The sequence below is a fragment of the Chlamydotis macqueenii genome, chromosome Z (assembly GCF_036417535.1).
Source record: "Chlamydotis macqueenii isolate bChlMac1 chromosome Z, bChlMac1.mat, whole genome shotgun sequence".
NCBI classification, from domain to species: Eukaryota; Metazoa; Chordata; class Aves; order Otidiformes; family Otididae; genus Chlamydotis; species Chlamydotis macqueenii.
This window is the reverse complement of record NC_141593.1, coordinates 67659190-67682740: the sequence shown is the minus strand read 5'-3', so window position 1 is coordinate 67682740 and position 23551 is coordinate 67659190. Positions and strand designations below refer to the sequence as shown.

At 42.6% G+C, this 23551-nt stretch overlaps 1 protein-coding gene across 3 annotated transcripts in view; it reads left to right on the top strand.

Moving 5' to 3' along the window:
- The window catches only part of SVEP1 (sushi, von Willebrand factor type A, EGF and pentraxin domain containing 1), a 131246-nt gene that overhangs the window by 82901 nt on the left and 24794 nt on the right, over window positions 1–23551 (top strand). For all 3 annotated transcript variants that reach the window (XM_086770749.1, XM_086770750.1, XM_086770748.1), the window contains 12 exons: window positions 231–355; window positions 3821–3944; window positions 4474–4644; window positions 6781–6954; window positions 9930–10049; window positions 10832–11008; window positions 11792–11876; window positions 12191–12382; window positions 14350–14517; window positions 16453–17125; window positions 18511–21290; window positions 22509–22734. In XM_086770749.1, the coding sequence (XP_086626875.1) occupies window positions 231–355; window positions 3821–3944; window positions 4474–4644; window positions 6781–6954; window positions 9930–10049; window positions 10832–11008; window positions 11792–11876; window positions 12191–12382; window positions 14350–14517; window positions 16453–17125; window positions 18511–21290; window positions 22509–22734 (5015 nt within the window). The remainder of the gene's footprint in view (window positions 1–230; window positions 356–3820; window positions 3945–4473; window positions 4645–6780; window positions 6955–9929; window positions 10050–10831; window positions 11009–11791; window positions 11877–12190; window positions 12383–14349; window positions 14518–16452; window positions 17126–18510; window positions 21291–22508; window positions 22735–23551) is intronic.

The following is a 23551-nucleotide window of genomic DNA, read 5'->3' as shown; positions in this document are numbered from 1 at the left end:
GAGTCACATCCAAACTGTTATGCTCACTTATGTCAGTCTAGCATAAGGCTTTCCAGAGGTTTGCTGAAATAATTTGTTGTAGGTGTATTCTCCTGCACTAGAAAAACTTAGTAACATGGAAAGTAAAATCTTAGTAACACAAAAGTTTTCTTTTGCTTAATTTTTAATCTTCCTATGGAAAACGCCTGCTGTAAGGCTTTGTTTCCTATCCCTATTCTCTCTGAATTTAGGTGGTGGTGCACTTGTACTGGGCCAAGAGCAAGATCAGAAAGGAGAAGGATTCAACCCAGCTGAATCTTTTGTGGGCTCCATCAGCCAGCTCAACATTTGGGACCGTGTCCTGTCTCCACAGCAGGTAAATCCTTACTGCAGTCTTTAAGCACATAGCTCTGAGCATAGGATGAATGTTTGAAAAGGCCTTCCAAGTTAGCGTGTTGAATAGATCTCTGTTCCCACAGAAGTCAGTGGGGACCAGATGAAGCTCTGGCTTAGGGTGATAAGCTTAACGTAGTAAGTCGTGTAGCTTTAAGCAAAACTAGGTGTGGTAGGATCAACACTAAAGTCACCTTCTGTATTGATGGAGCCTTTCTGTGTTATGTAGCCTTGAAAGAGAAATTAAGGCATTCACGAAAGCTAGCAGTCCTGTTAGAAGAGGGAGAGAAGCCAATGAAGCAAGCTTAGGCCTTGTTTTACAGGTTGCAATTCCCTCATCCTGCTGTGTGACAGCTTCAGAGGGTAGGCATCAGAATTTCTGTCAGTGCATTAGACACTGTGAAAACTCTGAGCTTTATAGTCCCAGGGAAAGTCTGAATGGGCAGCGTAACTGAGTATTAGGCTGCTTTTATTCAGGTACCAAAAATAAAGGTTTCGCACTAAACTTCCACAGATCCAAAAAAAAAAGCATAATAAAATGAACAGAAAATAGAAATAAAGCAGAATCTTTGCTTCCAGCATCCAGTTGTCTCCTCTGCTTCTTTCTCCTTTTCCTTGCTACTTTGGCTTTCTTCTAGGTTCAGAACTACCCAGCAATCTGCCACTGTTCTTGGCTTTTGAAGTCACCAATTGTTGCACTGCCAAGTCAAATCTTAAGGTTTTTGTTCACTAGCAGTTTCTGGAGCTGATAAGTTTACATATGATTTTACAGGACACATGGGTGAAGAGGTTAAGTGCGATTTTCTTTCTCAGTAGTCGCCTGTCTTTAATGACAGGCTTGGTTAAATTCCCATTTGCTTCAAATGCAATAGTTAGGACTGCCCGTTATTTATGGTATTCATATTACTCATCTGAAAAGACAAATGTGAGACCAAATAGGGAGCTGAGCCAAGTAAGCTTCCTATAGAATTTTTACCTCATTCATTTCAGAGCCGGGGGCAGTAAATCACTGTCATTACCTGTTAGTATCAGTTTTGTTGTGTCCAGCTAGAACTATTCAGTAAGTCTTACCTTTCTACTCTCAGCCTTAAAGGAAAGTGGGGTGACAGAATATGTTGCCCTGTGAATAATGTAAAGGTGAAGTCCACTCTTTAAGATTTTTCTTTGTGTATCTTAGTTGCCCATCCACTTGCACATTAATTTCGTATAGGTAAACCAACAGTCTGGTTGGTTTGTTGCTGAGTAGACAGCAGTAGAAATATGAGTTGTCTGCATGGGACTGTGAAGTCCTTTCCAGCCCTCCATTCTCCATCATATGTCTTGGAGATTTGGTTTGGCTGATTCCCAAGCCTGCATATCCCACACTGGGAACTTTTCCCTGCAGGTTCCTTGCAGTTTATTTGCAGCCCTTGGCCTAGGCAGTTTCCATCCGCATGTACTGTTGAAGTGAGACCTTAGAAATGGCCTCAGAATAAACAGCAGGTTCTCTCTTCTCCAGCTAAACTGACTAGAGGAGTCCGATCTGCCTCAGTGGAGTTCAGGGTAGGGAGAATGTGAGAATAATGTATTCTGGGGTTCATGGTGTACTTTCCTTTCTCACAGAAAGTATAGCACATTATTCTTGGTAGTTAATTTGTTCAGCTGGAGACTCTACAGAAGTCAGTCACCCTTATGAGAAAGGCAGTTTCCCAGCTGTTTGGCATGAACTGGATGCACCTGTGCTTTCTAACCAGCTAGCTGTGCCCTGAAGCTATGCTTTGTATTGTACCAGTAGCCTGGCTGTGCTGGCATGTACACAGCCCACTGGGCTGCTCATTGCTTTTCTTGATTTTTTTTTCATGCTGCTGAAGGAAACATTCCTTTTTTCCTGCCAGGAAATTACTGGAGTAATTCAGCACAGAAGAGCCAAAGACTATGAAGTAGTCCCAGGAGCCTAATTACTAAGATGTTCTCTTAATTGAATAACCATCTTTTCTCTGTAGACCACTTCCCTTCTGATATCTTCAAAGAAGAGGAAATCCTTAATTATCCCTTTACTGCACATTTATTCTCCTCAGTTCCATGGCTGAGATGAGATTGTGTCTGCCCTAATAAGGAGAAATGTAATGAGGAGTACTGTGCCAATAACACACCTTAGTCCCAGTCACCTTCTGGGACTATATTTCCTTTCTGTACCTGGAGTCATAGTGAACAAAGGCAGTGCAGAGTGAATCCAAAGCCCTGATCTTTAATTTGCAATTTTAAAACACTTCCATGTAGCAGAAATCTCCCTGAGCATCCAGTGGAACTAGATGGCCTCCCTTTTTTACAAATGCTGGGGCTGGGACATCTGAGCTCCTTCCAAGGCACCACTATGGACTATTTATGTGACATCCCATCATTAGGAGTCTGTCTGCGTATTCTTACTGTTGCATATAATTTACACTGATGTCTGAATAGCTTAAAAGTGCTGTGCCGTATGAGGTTGTAGTCCCTAAGTTCCTTCTGTTGGTGGCCAGATAGAAGTATAATGTTACTGTGGTTAATAGATTCTCAGAGTCACAGTGAAGAAGTAGAAATACTTCTACCTTATTGGTTTTGGTTTTTTTTTTTACATTAAAATGTAATACTGAAACAGCGTAAGGATTCCCATTGGCATTTCAGTTTCTTGTAGTAAGAATGCAAAAGAAACCTCTAGTGATGCTACTAAAGGAATTATGTTTTAAATGGAAAACTTTTCCATCAAAGATACTTGACCAGATCTGCTCTGAAGATATTAATCTGCTGTTAATCTAACAGTTCCTTTCTTTCTCCTATCCTTAGTTTGTCTATACAACTCCTATTTCAGTACATGGTTAGTTATGGCCCTGTCCTGCTTTGATTTAAGTCAATGCTGTTGGTATTGGTGTGATGGCCTTGCCTGCAGTGTTTTGAAGAGCCACACAACAGCGTAGTGTTTTGAATTCATAAAACTCCTGTACCCAAAACAACAAATTGCTTTATTAATGTACTCTGTTCCTTAAATGTGGTGCAGTGCTAGCAGAGTTTGAAGAATGCAGATCTTCAACATTAAGTTCTTTTTTACTCCTATTTTACATTTTTCTGCAAATACATCAAGTTTTCTCTTCAGATTGTATTCTCATATCTGCCTTTTTTGGTGACATAAATACATTTTTATTTCGTGCTAACAAACACAATTGTATTTCAAGAACTATGTTTTATACTTTGCTTGTATAACAAGTATTCCTTCAGATGTTGCCTCGGTACATGCCTGTCCACAGCTAGCTAGCTTATAAGTACAAAGTAATAAGTAGTTCAGCCAGAAGCCTCTTGTACTAGAAAGGATTAACATCGCTTGTTCAATGATTTGTTCTAGTGTTGCATGCAGAGATGGAAGGAATTTTTTTTTTTACATTCTTTTCCTACGTGGTCCTTAAACAGAACCTAATCAATTGTTTTAAATCCATAGGTAAAATCTCTGGCTACATCCTGTCCAGAAGAACTCCAAAAAGGAAATGTACTAGCCTGGCCAGATTTCCTGCCAGGAGTTGTTGGAAGAGTGAAGATAGATTACAAGAGTATATTTTGTGCTGGTTAGAGCTTTATTTCCTAGAACTCTTTTTTTTTCTGAACAATATTGTAACACTCTTTTATGAGGTCAAATATGCTAGCTTGCAGCCTTTGCCCTGCTAACCTTGAATAAATTGTTTTGATAATCTGACAGTTAGAACATTTGGTCCTTCATTCCTCAAATTCCAGGGTTTTGTAACAAAAGTTCATTGGAATCTCTGATAGAGATTTATTGCTTCCTGAATTGAGATGGGGAAAGAGTTAAGATGGTGTTGGGTCAGAAAGAATTTTTTCTTGTCTTCTATTCTAAAAATAATTTGATAGTATTGAAATACCTACTGCCTTCTCACTTCTCTTCCTGCAGATTCCTTGTCTAGTGTTATATGTTGACCATTCTCAAAACTCCTTGAACCTGAGCAGGCTGCAGTATACATAACATTTCCCAAAGCTTTCTCCTGGATAAACTTATACAGGACCAAACATCAGATAATGAATTTATTCGTTTCAGCACATAGCTGTGTCTCTTACTGTATGCATGTATTTTGTCCACAGACTGTCCATCTTTGCAAGGATCCACACCACATCTGCGGGCCTCTTCTGCTGATGTAAAGCCAGGGTCAAAAGTGAGCCTTTCCTGTGACCCAGGCTTCCAGATAGTGGGAAACTCTGTTCAACACTGCCTTAACCTGGGACAGTGGACACGGCCTTTTCCCCGCTGTGAAAGTGAGTTGATTCAGTGGGCCGACAGGATTAGGAAACTCTAGCTTTCATTTGAAACCTGCCACTATTCGTTTCCTGTTTATCACTGCAGCTATGATGCACTTGAATCCATCCATGGTACGGCATATATATACACACTTAAAACTAAACTCATGTTTCACTGAGCAGGAACTACACCACAATCGGATTCTGCCACCTTTTACAGTCAGTTTCTAGTGCCTCTGACAGAAATTAGTCTCTTTGGATCAGCAATCTGATACTCTGAACTTTTCTTCCCAGTGGCAGCAGGAGTGTGGAAGATGCACAGGAAATGCTAGAGTATCTCTGTGATTTTTAAGTGTCACTGAGAACATCTGGTTTGAGGTAAAAGCCTTGGCATTAGCATGTTATAAAAATAATTTCTTTAAAGGCAGCAGATATTCCTGTCAGGACTTAGAAGTGCTCTGAGACTTACAGAATTTCTTCTAAGGAACTAGGTTGTATATATTCAGGTTGCCAGGGTTCTTTGATTCCTACTTTTCTGCTTCTGCCTTTGGTTCTCCTCCACTGTGACTGCACATGTGACTGCAGTTGCATGTGCTGGAGCTAACTATATTTTTCATTTCAGCAGGATAGTAAATTAGCTCCAGAAGCAGGTATTACATGATCCCAAAATTGATCAGTAGTTTGGGGAAAATCATCAAATTTGTTTAAAATACCTTTAAAATGGTTTGATCTAGATTTGATGCAATTTTCATGTCTTACTCTTTATTCAGTTGTTTGTAGCACAAATCCAGGATCTGCGTCCTCTTCTGCCTAAAGAACAGCACACATGTGAGGACTTAACCAAAAGAAAGTCCTGCTGGGCAGAGCATAAGTTCACTGGCAGAGACTGCTTTGCTCTTTATTGCGGTGTTATCAGTGACAAACCACCAGAATCCTCTTAGTATTGCAGTGTGGTTTCTCTGTATGGAACCAGGCAGTTTTACCTGTTGAGCTCAGAGCTCAGACAGAAAAGGGTTGACCTGCCACAAACATGCTGAGTGAATGAGGGTCAGATTGGCCCACTGGCCTTTCTCAGCCTATTCCACAAGTACCTGATAAATGAAAGTGTGTTGAAGATAACTATTTCCTGCATAAAGAACTATGGAGTTTACAGTGGAAGGTGTGGTACAGAAAAGGTTGTTCTACTGACTGAGTCAGGCTGATTGTAATCACTGCCTTCACCCACCAGGATCCTTCTCCTTGCCTGCCTGCAAAGACCTCTAAAACTACAGGTCCCCACCACCTGACAGCCTGTCTTTGTTACAGGCTCTTCAGTTCTATTCCTCTACAGTGAGTACTTGGCTTCCATTACCACGCGCTCTAAACACTTCACAGTGTCTTATTGCGTGGTCCTTGCATATGGCTGGGGAGCAAGGAGTTGGTACAATCCAAGTAGTTACAAAGATGAGCTGTGTAGCTGTTGGAATAAGTTCATGTCATCTTGATTGAAATGAAGATGTACAGAAGCAGCTCTCCTAGTGTAAACAGAAGCCTCTGGCAGGCAGATACAGTGACACTTTCTGCTGGCACAGGTGGGATGAGAAGGGCTTATTTACCCTGGTTAGTGTCAAAGTGATGCCAAAGGTTGTATGTGAGGTCAGTTCCAATCTCTCCATCATTCATGCACTCCTTGGTCTTGGACCAGTGCTCTAACCTCTTAGCAGTAATCCTTTAGCTAGTTTGTCAACGTTCAAACAAAGTAATACTGAGCTCATTTTTCTGTGAAAGTAAATAACAGGAACCTCTATGGAGGGAAACTTAGTTTTCCTTTTTTCTTAAAACTCACCAAAGATCATTAGTTATTAGGGGAAGTGTTCTGCAACTGAAAGGACATCTTCCCAGATCTTAGTCACGGATGTCTCCTCCACAGCTAGCAGAATAGCAGGAACTGGGGAGTCCTGCTGAGTCTCTGATAGACAAGTACGCACAAAACAAAACCCTCTGCTGGACCTGGAACCAATTAGCTACTTCGGAAAAGGTCTGTGCCCTCTTATGGATGAGATTCCACAGTTGTAGAGAAAAAATCTCTGGTGGTAGCTCTCATGGGGAATTATTCTGAAGTTGATCTGTGTCAGGTCTGCTAATGTCTGTGCTCTTTTTTCACTCATGCTGCAGGAATCAGCTGTGGAGTACCTCCACCTTTAGAAAATGGATTTTATTCAGCTGAGGACTTTTTTGCTGGCAGTACCGTTACCTATCACTGCAACAATGGCTACTATTTGTTGGGGGACTCCAGAATGTTGTGCCTGGACAATGGGAGCTGGAACAGCATTTCACCATCTTGCCTTGGTGAGATCTGCCATACATGTGGCTGCACGGGCTGGTGATCGTGCAGTTCTCCTGTGCCCTTGGGTTTGGATGGGATTTCGTTCTGAAATTGTGAAGGCTGATCAGAGTCTCAGAAATCATACTCCAAAATATTCACATTTCTGAAATACCATGTTGACCATTATGTGAAACCAGAATTGCATTCTGGCACCTTTCTCTGTCAGTCCTCTTGTATGCCCCACACTCTGTGCTTAATAAGCCTGCATCGCACTCCCAGCCTCTCTTCTTCCAGGTTCAGTTAGCCCTGGAGACCTTGCATTCTCTGCTTCTAACCTGTGCATTTCCCTGTGCTTCAACACCAGTCTCTGAATAGGTTCTTTTAGATGTTCCACACGTGGAGGTTGTCATGTTTAGTATCAGATTTACTTACTTGAAGGTAGTTGATGCTGCGCAGGGCTTCTGATTTAGCAGAGTGATACAAAATATACTGCATAACACAATACAAATAAATGCAAGTTACACTTAGCAAAATATAGCAATTGCAATACACAGTTCTGTCACAATACCAATGTGTTTCCCTTTACCAGTCTCTATGATATGCTCTCCACCATGACGCTGGGTGTCCCCAGTAGCCAGGAATGAATCTGTGGATTGAAGCCCGCTCAAGCCCATTGCTAATTGTCTGGTTTTTATACTCTATGTTGGCCTGAGCCACATATTTAATTCCCGCTCATGCTGGTCTGGCTAGTTCAGGGAGACATTCGTGCTCCTTTAGTGAACTCAAGGAGAAACATTTATACTACCAACTGATGCAGTCACCTGTTGATAGTTGTCTACCTAAAACAAAGGCAGGTTCCTGTCTCCTTGTGTTGAGTCAGTTTATTTGTAACAGCAGTGGTCATCACACCTTGTGAGCTTCATGGGCAGACCACCTTTGCCCGTGTCCTCTGAGCCTTCTTCCATTGTGGGGGTTTAGTGGTCGTTCACACAGGCCTGTCAGCAAGCAGCTGCAGCATCAAGAGGGCTTCAAGTGCACTTACGGACACGGTTCACACCATAATTTTGTTCCTGGTCCAGCTAGGTCTGGTGTACCACATGCAGCTGCATGAGCTGAAAGGTGAGACAGACCAGCATTGTAGTGTGTACAAAGAACTGGGTGTGACTGTTCTTGTAGGGCTACATCTCCAGCAGATTCCTGCTGGAAGCCGCTAGCTAGCTTGGATTGCTGCTGTTTTAGTCATGCCTAACATGGGAGTTGCAGGGTAACAATCTGGCAAGATATGTGTTTGATTTGACTTTTTATTTTGTGTAGATATAATACTTTTTTTTTAAAGTCAAGACAAACAAAAGGAAAGCCAACAGTCTTCTAGTTCTGCCAAAATTCACTTTGGAGTAGGATCCATCTGGTTTTGTAGAGTCCTGTTTAGCAAGACTCCTTCAAACCTCCAGACAGACCATCCATTCAGTTGTTCCCCTCTTTTGTCCTTTGCACTTTATAACAACACCTAAAGATGAGTAGGCTCAGAGCAGATGCTGCAAGGCTGTTCCAATAATTTGATGTATGTGCAGTAGAAAGCCTGATGTAGAGAAGGAAGAGCCCTGTGCCACCTTTGAGCTTGCCTTGTCTCTCATAAAGCAGAGTAGACTAAGGGGAAAATGAAAACAAGAGTGCCTTTGACAGCTTGACCCACCCTTTACCTTTCTGATTCACACTCCAGGCAGGTGCTAACAAAGCCTGGTACACCAGTGCCCTGGGGCATTCCTTCTGCTCTGTTAGGGATCTGATTCTTAGTGTCCTTCCACTCTTCCTTGCCTTACAAGACAGTACAGGAGAAGCAATCCTTCCAGTTCTGCTCTGGTAGCTCTTTGAATTCTCCCAGTGCTTGTGTAATTGGCAATTGTTTTGATTTTAATTTGCAGTTTTCATCCTATGTGCCAGAAGAAACTCTCTTTTCTTTTCAGAATGTTGTTGAGTTCTTTTCATGTTGGCCAGACTCATTCAGCAGTGAAGAATGAACACGCCAATTCAGTAGATTTTGTTGCTTTTTTAACCAAGTTGCTTTTTTGCCTGGAAATGGGCAAAGAACTCCAGCAGTATGGCTGCATGATATATCTAGTTCAACAGCTGTCCTGTAGCAGAGCTTTTGAATGAAATATTGTTCTCTCTCTTTAACAGTCAGGCTTATACGAGGAGTAATCCCTGATGCCAGCATTTTTCAGTTAGATACTTTGAAATTGACCCTTTGCAATTTATGACTCATTGTTTACATACCACGAACACTTCTGTACAGTAAGGATTTGAAAGCTGATAGGAAGTATTCTGGAGTGAGGGATTTTTTTTTTCTTGCTGTACAATCCCAAGCCACGTAGAGCATAAATCATCAATTGGCTTTTCTAGGCACTGCTATCATATAAATAGTTAATTATAACAACTAATATATTTGAAACTAATTTTAACTTTTCTGGTAACTGCAAGCATTTCTCATGCCTACTCTAGTGGAATATTCTTCAGCAAAGATGGGGCTCTAATCATATTTTATATTCAGAGTGTTTCCCCTCTTGGCTAAGTTTTCCTGTCTTACAAGAGGGAAGTTTGAAGTACAGAGAATTTCCCAAGCAATTGCTTAGTGCAGAAGTCCTCCCTCATAGTGTCTGTCCAAACTAGTAGTAATAGCGCATGAGTTATGAAGTCTGTTCTTTTAGTACTTGGAAACTAGATACTTTTTGTGGAAATATTGACTGAAGGTTAATAGGCTTTGTCTCTGATTTTCGCATGTTTCACAATATTGTGTAGTGAATTATATAGAAAGCATAAATATTAATTTAAATATTAAATACGTTTACTAGTACATCAAAAATGTGGTTGAAGCAAGAGTGATTTTTAATTCTACTAGTTAAAGCAATTCCTCTTGACTGTTAGTGAGACAGAAATTTAGAGCAGGTACTTATTACAAATACCACCCTAGAGACATCTTTTTTGTGTTTCTTTTTTGTAGATGTTGATGAATGCGCTGTTGGATCAGACTGCGATGAGCATGCATCTTGTCTCAACACAAATGGATCCTATGTTTGCACTTGCATCCCTCCTTACACAGGAGATGGTAAAAAATGTGCAGGTATGGGAAGGAAAAACATCAGGCTAGCCTTTCCAATGTTTTGTGTAAGCCAGTATCCTGTAGAAGAGAGTTGCCAGTGATTGATATCTAGAGAGGTACAGGGCAGGCGTGCTATCATCTCCAGGTCACTTTGGCCTGAACAAGGCTCCAATGAAGTGTCTCCTTTTGTTTCTTGAGAACTCACCTCTTCCTGTGGAGAAAACTGTCATTGGGATTCTGCTGCAAGACATAGTCACATGCAAAACCCTCTTGCACAGTGACCACATGTGCTGAAGACCTGGGAAGGCCACATGCCATAATGTGTCACTTCTCAGAGCAGAGCTGTGCAGTGAAGAAATACTTAATTGCAGGCATCTGAGTAGGGCTTGAGCTGCCTGTGAAAACATTAAGCAAGGTAACTTTCCATGAAAATGACAAGACAGTGGCATAGGCTGGGATGAAAGGTAGCTGAGCTGATTTCATTTTCGAGGCTGATATGCTGAAGTGGACTTTCCCTCGCAGAGGGAAAAATGACAGTGAGATGTGTTTGCTTCTGACAGTGAATGCAGACTCAGTTACAGAGGGCTCTTCTGTATCAAGATTAGCCTACTTGCACAAATCTTCAGTGCCTATCACTTCTATACAGGACAGAGAAAAGCCGGTGAGGCTGTAATCTACTTACGAGTGTTTTCCACATGCTCTGCCTTCCTACTTTCAGAAGATTCCCAAGGATATCTTCTGCATCTTGTTTATAAAACTTGGTATTTAGTTATGTTATTGATAGTTTCTCTCTTCCTCCTCAGAACCGGTGAAGTGCCGTAATCCAGGAAATCCAGAGCATGGCCATTTATATGGGGACATTTACAGTGTTGGCAGTGAAGTAACGTTTTCCTGTGAAGAAGGCTTTCAGCTGACAGGAGTGACTAAACTTACATGCATGGAGTCTGGACAGTGGAGCCACCCAATACCATATTGTGAAGGTGTGTTACCTGGGGAGAACATGTATTGTAATACATGTTGCTAGAGAGATGGAAGGGGGAAAGTAGTAGTGTAGAGCCTTTAGAGGCCATAGCAGCTAATGAAACCTGGTCCTAGCAGACCTTGGTCTCAGTATTGAAGTCTTTGTTGTCTTAAGAGACGTAAACACCAGTTGAAGCTTTTACAACAGTTGTCATATTCATAGAGGTACTCTCTTACACAGATTGTCCAAAGTGTCAAAGGCATAAACTCATTTTAATGCAAGAATTAAAAGTGGCTTTCTTCTCCACCCAGCCTCCCGTTTTCAAGAAACTTGTGGGAACTTAATGTTTTAAAGATCATTAACTCTGTTTCAGTGGATAAAAAGCAACCAGAGAGGACAGGCTGTTGCATGTACATCTACAGGGTATAATTGCAAACATTATTTCTTTAGAAAACCAGAACTAATGAGGTGAAGCAGCAGGATAAAATGGAGGGATGACAAAGACAATGTCAAAAAAAATTACTTTGTCCATAGTGGGGGGTGAATATGGAGTTCTCTTGACAGTCAAGCACGTGGTTTGTAGAATAGTTCCAACTACCTATTTCCAGTTAATCAAATTTCTCAGTAAGGTAAAGTCAGATAAAGAGTTTTAAATGTCAGTTATCGTTTAGTCATGAACCCAGTGTTACCTAGGGCTTTATACCTCTTCAAACGTATTTAGAGAAAACAAAGCAAATCCTGATTTTCTGTTGTTTTTCATTTGTGTTGTATCAACCTCTCTTGTGATCCTGTCTTTTTAAAGCTATATCCTGTGGTGGTCCAGTTATTCCAGAGAACAGTGCCATTTTGGGCTCAAATTTCACATACCACAATAAGGTGGTGTACAGGTAGGAATTCAGTATGTTTGAAGTGCTGTATTAATAACTGATTGAGAGTCTGGCAACAAATGGAGTGTGGCTGAATTGAGAGAGTGGTTGAAATGAAGGGAAAAAGCAAGATGGAATTAAAGTAATGGAAAGGCATTTGGTTTTAGCTGTGGCTATTCACCAGCAGAACCAAATGTTTACTCCAGTACTACCTCTCAAAGCCTTGCAGAGAAAGATGGTATATGCAGATGTGCATGAAGGGAGAAAAGGGATAGCTGATTATGTTGTGCATAAAAGGCTCTGTGTTTGATAGCACTTCTTTTCTTCTAACTCAGATGCAACAATGGATACAACTTAGTGGGTGAAAAGGAAATTCTGTGCCTTGCTAGTGGCGTTTGGAATCATCCTCCTCCCTCTTGTGAAATGGTGACTTGTCCTAGCCCACAGGATATCAGCAATGGAAAATACACACTCACTGGCACAACCTACCTTTCCTCTGTATCATACACCTGTGACAATGGATACAGGTAAGTGCAGGAATAGTCCTGAGCCAAATGCAGGTAGAATGCTTACGGGAAGGTCTAACTTATGTCTGAAAGAGACAAAGCTGGCATCATTGCTCAGAAAGATAAAATACTATAATAGAATTTTAAAAGACTTCTTTATATCTTGAAGGTACATTCTGTATTTCATCCTGAATTGGAGCAGTTTAAGAAGGTCATTCAGGATTTGCTATATGTATATATGCAATGCTTTTATTTTACCATCAAGCTCAAAGACATATTTTGAATATTCAGATAAATAGTTGTCATTATTTTTGAAAGTTCTCATTTGTCTTTAAAGGTTGTCATACGCCTGCAGCTTTAGGACATACCCAATATTATTTTTGCTATTGTTTTACAAGGCTTTTGGTGAAAGAACTTTCTGGAATTCACGAACCTACTGCTTGAGCTCTTTGTAGTAGTTATTTATGCTAGGTTTTTATTCTGTTGTACATTTGTAAGCCATTATATCGCAAACTTATTTTTAATATATTGCAATTAAAAATGAATACAGTAATGCTGTATCCAAGGATGTGGCTTTAAGTGCAGGTTTATGCCTCTCCTGTATATCTGCTTGTACCTCTAGCAGATTTACTCTAATGCAAGTGGTCTTATATAGACCTGTTCAGGTCTGATTTTTTTCCGTATTTTCCTGCTGCAGGCATTCCCTTGTCCAGATGTAGGCAGGTAGGTGAGGTGTACTCATCTGATGAATGTTTTAATTGTGTTAATGTAAATGTGTACCTCAGCTGCAGTCCCCCGTAGTGTCAAATCATAGGTCCACAATGTGGGCTCATCTATACCCCACTAAACCATGCAGTGTTTTTACCAGTGTCAGTGAGTTTTTTGACTGTGGATATAGGTCATAGAGGCAGCAAATACCACAGCGCTTGTAGCTTTTTACCTATCTATCATAGCTTGGTGAGAGAAGTCCTTTCTCCTGTGGTCATCACTCCAGAGGAAGCCCTCCCAAGCAGTGTCCCTCTTATGCGTTATTTTTGGACCTGAATATGGACTCAGTCTCTTCCTTCAAGCATCTCTTATGTGCTTTTTGTCTTAAACATATTGCCACAGGTAGGCAGAGCCTGTGCCATACCTGTAAGGGCTTTACAGGTCAGTGTTGTGCTCTTCCATAAACCCCTGAGCTCACTTCAGTCAAATAAATATGGGGATCTAATAGGATTTGAGACTAAATCATAGGAAATCAGGCACACCGGTGTAGGACTCTCAGATATGGCATATTGGGCCTACTGGGAATCCATAGCCAGCTGACATAGCAGCTGGAGCCAAGGGTTCACCCAGGGCATCTCAGGGTTTTGTTGAATACCTCTGTTCAGACAACTGAGTCACACCTTTTGTACCAATGCATTGCTGTTTCCTGACCTAAGGAAACCAAAAAATACCATCAACTTTAAATCTTTATGACCATTCACTCAAGCAAAATCCTTTATGTCCTGAAGGAACTGAATGCCTTTATATAAACAAACCTGAACTGGAGCATTTCCTTCAGTGTTCTGAGTGAAGATAGTGTTTAAGTCCTTGAGTGAATCAGGTCTCGGGTTGAGGCCTAGTTGCAAGTCTCAAGACTGATGTAGTGTTGATGGTGTACAAGTAAATCTTTAAGCTTAAATAAACATTTAAGCACCCCATGACTTTCTTTTGTGGCTCAAAGATGGGCAAAGCTTATGCGTGTGTCTGGGCAGTGCACTGAGGCCCCACATGAATTCCACCAGTTCTCTGTCCAAAATAGTCTGAAGACCAGCTTTGTTGGCAGCATCAGCAGTGTTTTTTCATGAACAGAGGGTGAGATTCTGGCCTCTACTGAAGACAGTGAGAGACTGCCCTTAGTTTCACTAGGGCCAGGGTGTCAGTGAGAAGCAAAGCACCACTTTCCCTCTCTGTTCCTCACCTGAACTGAAATGGCACCCTTAATAATGATCTTTGTGTCTCAGCCTTCAGGGATCTTCTGTACTTGTCTGTGCATCTTCAGGGAACTGGAACAGCACACCTCCAGCTTGCAGCATTGTCTCTTGTGGATCCCCTCCTGTCATCAAAGATGCGGTCATCAATGGAAATAACTTTACTTTTGGAAACACAGTCTCTTACACGTGTAAGGAAGGGTACGTAGATTAGCGCTACTGGATTAAGACTCAGGACAAGTAAAATTGGCACAGTGCTTCACAGGTCCTTTATAACAGCACATTAACTCGTTTTTACTGCTTCTGTCTTAACTCTCTGGATGTTAAATGTGATGGAGGTTATTTTGTGGGCCGTGAATTTAGTACAGGACACATAAGCATTTCTTAAAGTAGTTTCACAGCAGCTGAATACAGTCTGGAAAAGGAGAATGGAGAGGAGTCGTGGGGCATGACAGACCAATTCAACAGGAAGTCCTCTCCCTTGGAGTTACTACAGAGCTAGTACTTCTGTGGTAAACTAATGGCCCTGATCATAAAGAATTCCCTATGTCTCTTTAGACTACATCTGTTTGATGTGTTTTGAGAATTGTCTGTTCCGATGTTCTAAATTCTGCTTCCTTAAAACTATTATTCCTCATTTATTGAGGTGCATTATTTTTCTTTCATTTCTGTCTGCTCAGATCAGTGACCTTTTCAGACGAAATTTCATCAAAAATAAGGCTCCACTTTGATGATCTTGGGCATAAATGTAGTGCTGGACTCTGATCCTACAAGAACCTTTGCACATGCTTATCTTTACAGCCTGTGAGCAGTCCCATTGAAATTTCTTGAAACTGTTCTGTCCAAAAGGCAGAGCAGGTATGCAGAGCTTTTTTCAGGTCAGACCCTAAGTGACTGGAGGATTTTGTGCTCCTTCTTGATGCAAAAAGGTAGATTGGTAAACCAGCATTTTTCTTAGAAGCTGGCGTTGCAATAATATTTGCAACATAATTGAAGCAAAGCATCCTTTTTCTGTTTACTTGACTGTATTATGATTTTAAAAGCTGCTTCTCTTTCCTGTGCAAGCATTGTGAATGGGGTAGGATAGCAGCATTTAAAGAGGGTAACAGCTGTCTGTGACAATGAATAGAGTGGGTCATATTAAACATTGGCACATAATAGGCTCTTTTTCTGGAGTCGAGTCGTGAGGCTTTGAAAACAAATCCTGCAGACAAGGCAAAGCACTTTTACAGATGTTGCCGTCAAAATCTGAACAACCGGTTTAGAGCCTGCATCTGGAAAGAGTTGCTGGGGACTTTGCAGTAGTTATTGTTTCTTTACTTTCTGTGAGAACACCCCACAGAGATTTCAAAACTGAGAAAGAAGATAGTCAGAGGTGCTGTATCTGTGCTGTTGCATGTTTAAGCAGCAGGTTTTTAAGTGAGGTGTGGAGCAACATGGAGTAATGCCTGTCACTCCATCCCAGAGACAGATGAGAGAAATACAGCTACACTAACAGTAATCATGTGGTAGAATTTCATCGTAAAAGCTGATTTTTTTTTCTACTCAGCATTACTTTTTTGATTGGCTTTTATAACAATTTTTACAGTGGTTTTTTAGGAAGAAGTTGTTACAAAATTGCCACATGCGTTCTCCACAATAGCATGTCTGGGTAACTCACTAAGGTGTTTCTCATTGCTTGCAAGTGTGAAAATAGATTGATAAGGCTCATACAGGAAACCAAGAGGCCTTTATGTGTTTTTCAACTCTTTTCTTCTCTATTCAGTTCTGCTAAAGGGGAAGAATTTCTCAGTGGGATAGTTTCTTTTGAGGATTGAATGGACTGTTGCAGTACAATATTGGGTTTGTTGTGGTAGTTTCAAGCAAAATGGAAGTTGAGGAGTGGTAATCAGATGGACAAATGAGAGAGAAGCAATATACACAAGGTGTGCTAGGATATCCCTCATTGTGATACCTTACCCACGGACATGTAGGCTTTAAGATTTTCCTTTTGAGGTTGATCATAGCTTTTGTAAAGGATCCTGTTCTTCCAGGGTGCTAGCAAGCAAGCTTGTGCTGCAAGGGCTTCAGGAAATTGTAGGTAGCATTTGACAGTGCTTGTCTTTTTGACTTCCTATATGGTTTCCTTATCCACAGTTACACATTAGTTGGCCCTGCAGCCATAGAGTGCTTAGCCAGCGGCGAGTGGAGTGTGAGCCACCAGCAGTGCCTGGCAGTGTCCTGTGATGAACCACCCCATGTGGAAAATGCATCACCAGAGAGTGGCCACCGCCTCTTTGGCGATATAGCTTATTACTTCTGCTCAGATGGCTACAGCCTGGCTGACAACTCACAGCTACTTTGCAATGCAGAAGGGAAGTGGGTGCCTCCAGAGGGCAGAGAGATGCCCCACTGCATAGCTGATTTCTGTGAAAAGCCATCCACCGTCTCATACAGCATCCTGGAGTCCATTAGTAAAGCCAGGTTTGCAGCTGGCTCCATTGTGAGCTTCAAGTGCATGGAAGGCTTTGTTCTGAACACTTCAGCCAAGATCGAGTGTCTTCGAGGGGGCCAGTGGAATCCTTCTCCTTTGAGCATCCAGTGCATCCCTGTTCGCTGCGGAGAGCCTCCCCACATTAGCAATGGCTATGCCAGTGGGGCCAACTACAGCTTCGGAGCAGTGGTCGCTTACAGCTGCAACAAGGGGTTCTACATCAAGGGAGAGAAGAAGCGTACCTGTGAGGCCACTGGCAACTGGAGTGGCAGTTTGCCCACATGCCACCCAGTGTCCTGTGGAGAACCACCGCAGCTTGAGAATGGCTTTATTAAGGTACAGAATGAGTTTTCTCATCTGCCTGCTACCATAGCAAACTTAATGTGTCTTCACAATTGCCACTGTTGGGGTTTTCTTTCTTCTGTTTTGCTGTCCTGTTAAAATTGAGGAAGCACATGACTGGATGAAATAAGCAAAGGGAAAAATGGGTGGATTTGCAGCAGCAGGATTGTGTCTGAAAAGCATGGACATTTCCATGGGAGTTCCTATCTTAAAGTGGCTTTTCAGTTAGGAGACTCAAGATGCCATATAACAATCAGTTGATTTCCTTAATGTCTTACTCTTTATTTGTTTGGTGGGTGGGTGGCTTTCCAGTGCCGTCTGGAGACATTTGAAGTATTGTTGCCAGGTCACAAGCCTTGCTCTTTTCCCTGCTATGAAAAAAAAACTGATTTACAATAGATAAATCACATTAGGATATTTTGTCTCCTTTCAGTGCAAGCACATTTCATTACTGAAGTCAGAGCTTCCCTTTCCTTATCAAATGCAAATTACATTGCAACCATGCCTGAAGTTAAAAATCTTGTGGCAACCCAAAACTGTAACAACTGTTTAACCTGTGTTGTGCTTTGATGCACAAGGGTAATATTGTGGTAAGGAAGATCAAGACCACTGTTGCAAAGATTTAGCTTTGAATTTTTAAAGCATTTTTCTTCTGAAGATCCCTCCTCCTTCCTCAAGTCTAGCCACGACGAAATTTGCATTTGCTAAAAAATGAGGGCAGGGGTTGCATCTGAGTTCCTACATGGGCTTCCAGCAGTAATAGTAATGATTGTTCAGACTCCCACACAGGTACATCCTCTGATTAATGCATATCACTCTGTGTTGTCTTCCTTACTCGCTCTAGTTAGAGACATTTTAAAATACCTCAGTCAGAGCACAGCCTGCAACTTCGAGGGCCTCCTCAGCTGCCTGTTGAAGACCCTACACCTGCATATGTGGCACTTATAAACATGTCCTCGTAGTAGTACATGTGTAGGCTCTAGCCTTGAATATGCCTGTAAGCTAAAGAATCATAAGAACAATAGGCCATTTCATGGCAGCTTCTCCTGACCCATTTCTTTCCGTCTGTACATCTTTTGGCCTCATGGGTCAGTAAGGGGGAAAGCAGAGGAAATATTTTATAGCTTTTACCTTTTAAGCTTTGACTTTTCTGTTTTCTTTTGATGGTGCTCTCGGATTTCCTGACAGCACAGTGCATCATTTGAGGCAAGACATTCTGTGTCAGTTATTTACATTCATTCCTTTGCATACAGCCTTTCGTGGTGTCTAGGATTCAGCTATAAGCTAGACTAAGAGAACACAAGAAATGAAGTTAGCCTCCTATTGCCCCAGTCATGCATCTTCATTTCAGATGTGTCCTTGTCTTATCTGTTTTGCAGGAAACAACTGGACGCTTCTTTGAAAATCAGGCAAATTATGAATGTGAGTCTGGCTACCAGCTGTTTGGGAGCTCAGTGTTTATCTGCCAAGCCAATCGGCAATGGTACAGTGAATCACCTCCTCACTGCGTTCCTCTCAGCTGTGGAAAACCACCACCCATCCAGCATGGCTACTCCAAGGGAGAAACTTTTGATACAGGCTCCAAAGTTGAGTTTTTCTGTAATGAAGGCTATGAGCTGATTGGAGATGTTTCTTGGACATGTCAGAAGTCTGGGAAATGGAGCAAAAAGCAAAGCCCGAAGTGTGTGCCAACAAAATGTCCAGAACCACCCTTGGCAGAAAACCAGCTGGTCTTGAGGGAAGTGGCTTACCAAGTTGGTGTTGTTCTGTTCTCCTGCAAGGAGGGTTATGTTTTGCATGGCTCCTCTGTGCTGAAATGCTTGCCCTCCCAACAGTGGAATGATTCCTTTCCCTTCTGCAAGGTTGTCCAGTGTCCTCCACCTCCATACATCCCCTTTGGTGACCCCTTGACTTCATCTCTTCATTTTAGTAGCACTGTAAAATACATCTGTGTGGATGGGTTTTTACTGAAGGGTGAGTCTACCATCAGATGCCAGGCTGATGGCTCATGGAGCCTGCCTTTGCCTGAGTGTATTCCTGTGGAGTGCCCCCAGCCAGAAGAAATTCAGAATGGCATTGTTGATGTGCAGGGCCTCACCTTCCTTAGCACAGCCCTCTATACATGTAAGCCAGGCTTCGAGCTGGTGGGGAACACAACTATCCTCTGTGGAGAAGACGGCCAGTGGCTTGGAGGAAAGCCAGCTTGCAAACCTATTCAATGCCCAAGGCCTAAGAAGATCCTCAATGGCAAATACTCATTCACAAACTTCCATTACGGGCAGACTGTTAGGTATTCCTGTGACAGAGGGTTCCAGCTCCAAGGGGAGGAAACGCTGAGATGCCTAGAGACAGGGGAGTGGAGTAGAGATGTTCCCTCCTGCAAAGCCATAAATTGCCAGCCCCCTCAACCCATCGAGAATGGCTTTGTGGAGGGTGCAGACTATAGCTATGGGGCCATGGTCATTTACAGCTGTGTGCCAGGCTTCCAGCTGTCTGGTCTTGCCATGCAGACCTGTGAAGAATCAGGCTGGTCTAGCTCCACACCAACCTGCCTCCCAACAGACTGTGGCCTGCCTCCTCACATTGACTTTGGGGAGTATGTGCAGGTGAAACATGTGGAAAGGCGTTCTGACCAGGAGAGTGTTACAGAGGGTCCCTCCCTATCGCATATGTTACCGGCTGACAATTTGAAAGACTTCAGAAGTTCTTTGAAGGAGGGCGGTGCGATGCAGCTCACCAGTTTCTTATTTGGAACTATCATTTTATACACCTGTTACTCTGGCTACGAGCTGCTCGGAAACCCTGTTCTAGCTTGCCAAGAAGATGGGGCTTGGAATGGCACGGCCCCCGCCTGTGTTTCAATACAGTGCACCTTGCTGTCTCCCCCAGAGAACGGTTTTTTACATTTCACTGAGAACACCCTCGGCAGCGCAGTGCAGTACACCTGTAAGCCAGGGTTCACACTTGTTGGCTCTGACACACGACTATGTTTGCCAAGTCGACAGTGGAGTAACAGTGCTCCATACTGCAAAGCAATAACGTGCAACGCACCTACCCAGGTTATGAATGGGAACATAAGAGGGGAAAACTACACATATGGGAGTGTTGTCTACTATGAGTGTGATCCTGGGTACCAGTTAAATGGCCCCAGAGAGAGGACATGCCAAGAGAACCAGAAATGGGATGGTAGCGAACCAATTTGCATTCCCGTTTCCTGCAGCCCACCACCAATTTTGGAGAACGGGCAGGTGACTGGAGAGGAGTACACGTTCCAGAGACAGACAGAGTACAGCTGCAATGAAGGTTTCCTGTTAGATGGAGACAGGAGTAGAGTCTGCCTTGCAAATGGAAGCTGGAGTGGAATTGCTCCAGTTTGCAAAGCTGTGACCTGTCCTGTGCCACTCCCTCTTCCTAATGGGAGAATGAGTGGCTCAGATTTTGGCTTTAAGAAAGAAGTGCACTATTACTGCAACGAAGGATATAGCCTGCAAGGAGTGTCTACGCTTACCTGTCAGAGTGATGGTACCTGGGATTCAGAAGCTCCACACTGTGAGCCAGTCATTTGTGGACCTCCTGAAGACATCTCCCATGGCTTTCTGAATGGCTCAGACTTTACCTACGGGCAGTTTGCCCAATATGTATGCTTCCCTGGTTATGAGCTGCATGGCAATTCTTTACGGCAGTGCTTGTCCAATGGCTCCTGGAGTGGAAGCCTTCCGTCTTGCCTGCCCTGTCTGTGTTCTACACCACAGATTCAGAATGGAGTCATTCTTGGTACAGATTTCAGCTGTGGGAAAAGTGCCCAGTTTCAATGCCTGGAGGGCTTCAAACTGCTAGGGCCTTCTGAAGTCACCTGTGAGGCAGCTGGCAAGTGGAGTTCTGGGTTTCCTCGCTGTGGACAGATTTCCTGTGGCTCTCCACCCATCATCCCCAATACATTTATCAACGGGAGCAGCTCTGCAGATGAGAACACCATCATCTATACCTGCTTGACTGGTTTTGTTATGCAAGGGAGTCCAGAACTGACTTGTGTGGAGACTGGTGTCTGGAAGAAGCCATACCCAAGCTGTGAGCTGTTAAGCTGTGGCCCACCACCTTCTGTCCCAAATGCAGAGGTTCTTGGGAACACTTACACCTATGGGAGCAAGGTCCAATACAGGTAAGAATGCTGCTGCCATTGTGTTTCCATAAAATCTGTGAAGGAATGAAATGGAATGGAAGGTTTATGCACTCTCAGTGCAAGTTTTTAAAAGACCTGGAAGAAAGGTTAAGCTCTATCACATGCTCTGATTGGCAAAGCCCACACTCCCATACACCTATAAAATATTTGGACCACTGTCAAAACTCTAGCAAGGTATTTCAGCCTGTTTGTTTGCACTCCTCCACCACCTTCAGTTTTCCATTCCACTTTGTGTTCCTCTTCTCCTCCTTGTGAACACTGGTCTGGCCATTCAAGTTTTCTTATCAGATGGCAGCAACAGTCAGCAGGGTGTGCAATTTTTCTCCCCTTTTGGCACCCATTTACACTTTCCTCCTGCTTCAGGTGCCTGCTGTAATACAGAAGGGCTGATCTCCCTCATGTCCCATTTTTGGTACTGCAACACAGCACTGCCAGCAAGTGTTGCTGATGCAAAGTTACTGCTTTGTCAGATATGAGGGAAATGGTTTTTGTTAATTTCCTGAAGTGTGCACACTATGGATCTCTTTCTCCAAGGTGAGGAATTCCTTGGCTGAAGGGGAGATGGGGTTTTGGCAGTAAAAGCAAATAATAGCATAGGACAGAACTGAGAGATGGCATGTGGATGAATTTGATAGTATTTGGCATTTCCATGCATCTTTAACAAGGTGAAGGGGGTGCTTGTGTCTGCCTTTCTACAAGTGAACCCACTTGTACAAGCCAGTTGAGTTGCTCTTGAGGAAGCACCATGTGAAACAGAATGAATCGGCCTTAAATTTCTAAGCAAATGGCCTGTGGTCAGCCTAAGGCTTAGTTTGTTATTGGAAAAAAAGTGCAATCATCTTTAGAATTGCTTGGCACTCACACACTGTTTACCTAACCAGAAGCCCTCCTTGCAAAGGGAAGGAACTGCACTGAAGCATTCAGTACCCTCCAAACTCCAAAGCCACCAGCTCACTTTCCATTCTGGTGCTGCAGCAGCATGAAGCAGATGGAGATCAGTCTGAAGCTTCCATCTCTTGCAACAGAATAAACTCAGTCCAGGCATGCTTCTTCCAGGGTTACTTTAAAATAATAGAGAAGTCCCAAGGTGTGCTTATGAACAACTAATGCTGAAAAATTACTGTCTGACTTTGTAATTTATGGGTTGGCTTATCCCGAGCTGTGTCTCTGTGGTCAGGTCTTCATGCTGTGTTGCAGATGCCTGGAAGGCTACACAATGGCGACAGAGGTGGATGTATGCATTTGCCAGGAAAACGGACAGTGGTCTCCTCAGAGTATTTCCTGTTGCCCCAGAAAGTGTCCCCTCCCAGGAAATATCACCCATGTGATCGTACTTGGGGACAACTTCACCGTGAATACAAACATCACTTTGTCATGTGTAGAAGGGTATACTCTGGTGGGAGCAAGCACATCTGCATGCAAGGTATAGTGTTATTTGTACTGCTTTATTTTACTACCTTTGCTGAATTCAAGAGTCCTCCTTTCAGAACTAGGTATTAATGATTTCTTCTTTCATCAAAAACTAATGCTGTCCTTTAGGAAAGCATTCATTTTATCACACTTCAGGGAATAAATAATGTCCAAAATTTAAAAAAATTATGTCCCAGATTTCTAATATATTTTGAGAATTGTGTGCAAAGCTCTTTTCTTACAGAATAACAGGCAGCACACATTTTAATATACTGTGCAGCTGTACAAACTTGAATCCTCTGTATGTTAGACAGCAAACATCCTTACCAGTTCTGCTAGTAACATCTTGTCATATCAGCTGTGAACAAGCTTGCCTTAAGCTTGTAAATAGACCTCTGAAGTCATTAAGTCTGCTCATGTGAGAAAAGCTGAGCGTGCATGTTTTGCAGAATCAACACTTTATAAGGAAAGGTTTTGCTTTTATTTTGCTGTTTCAAAGATCTGGAGAAGTAGGAGTAGATATGTTTGACTGAGTATCTCTTCAAGTATCGCACTGCGCTTAGAGAGTCTGGGAAGGCAGCTGAAGCACTTACTCATGTTGTTAGACCTTCAGCCAGCAGAGAAATACAGAACATGGAGTTGGGCAGCTGTAGTTTTCATTCTTCTCCTGTTGTGCTCCCTGAGCTACTAGGTGACCTTGTACAAGTAACTTGCTTTTTCCAAGCTTCTAGTTCCCCATTTGCTTTTTGGTTTGTAAGTCTAAGCTGAACATTCCTGCCAAAGCTGAGTTCCAGTCTGTATTGACATCTTAAAAGTGTTACTTAAATTAC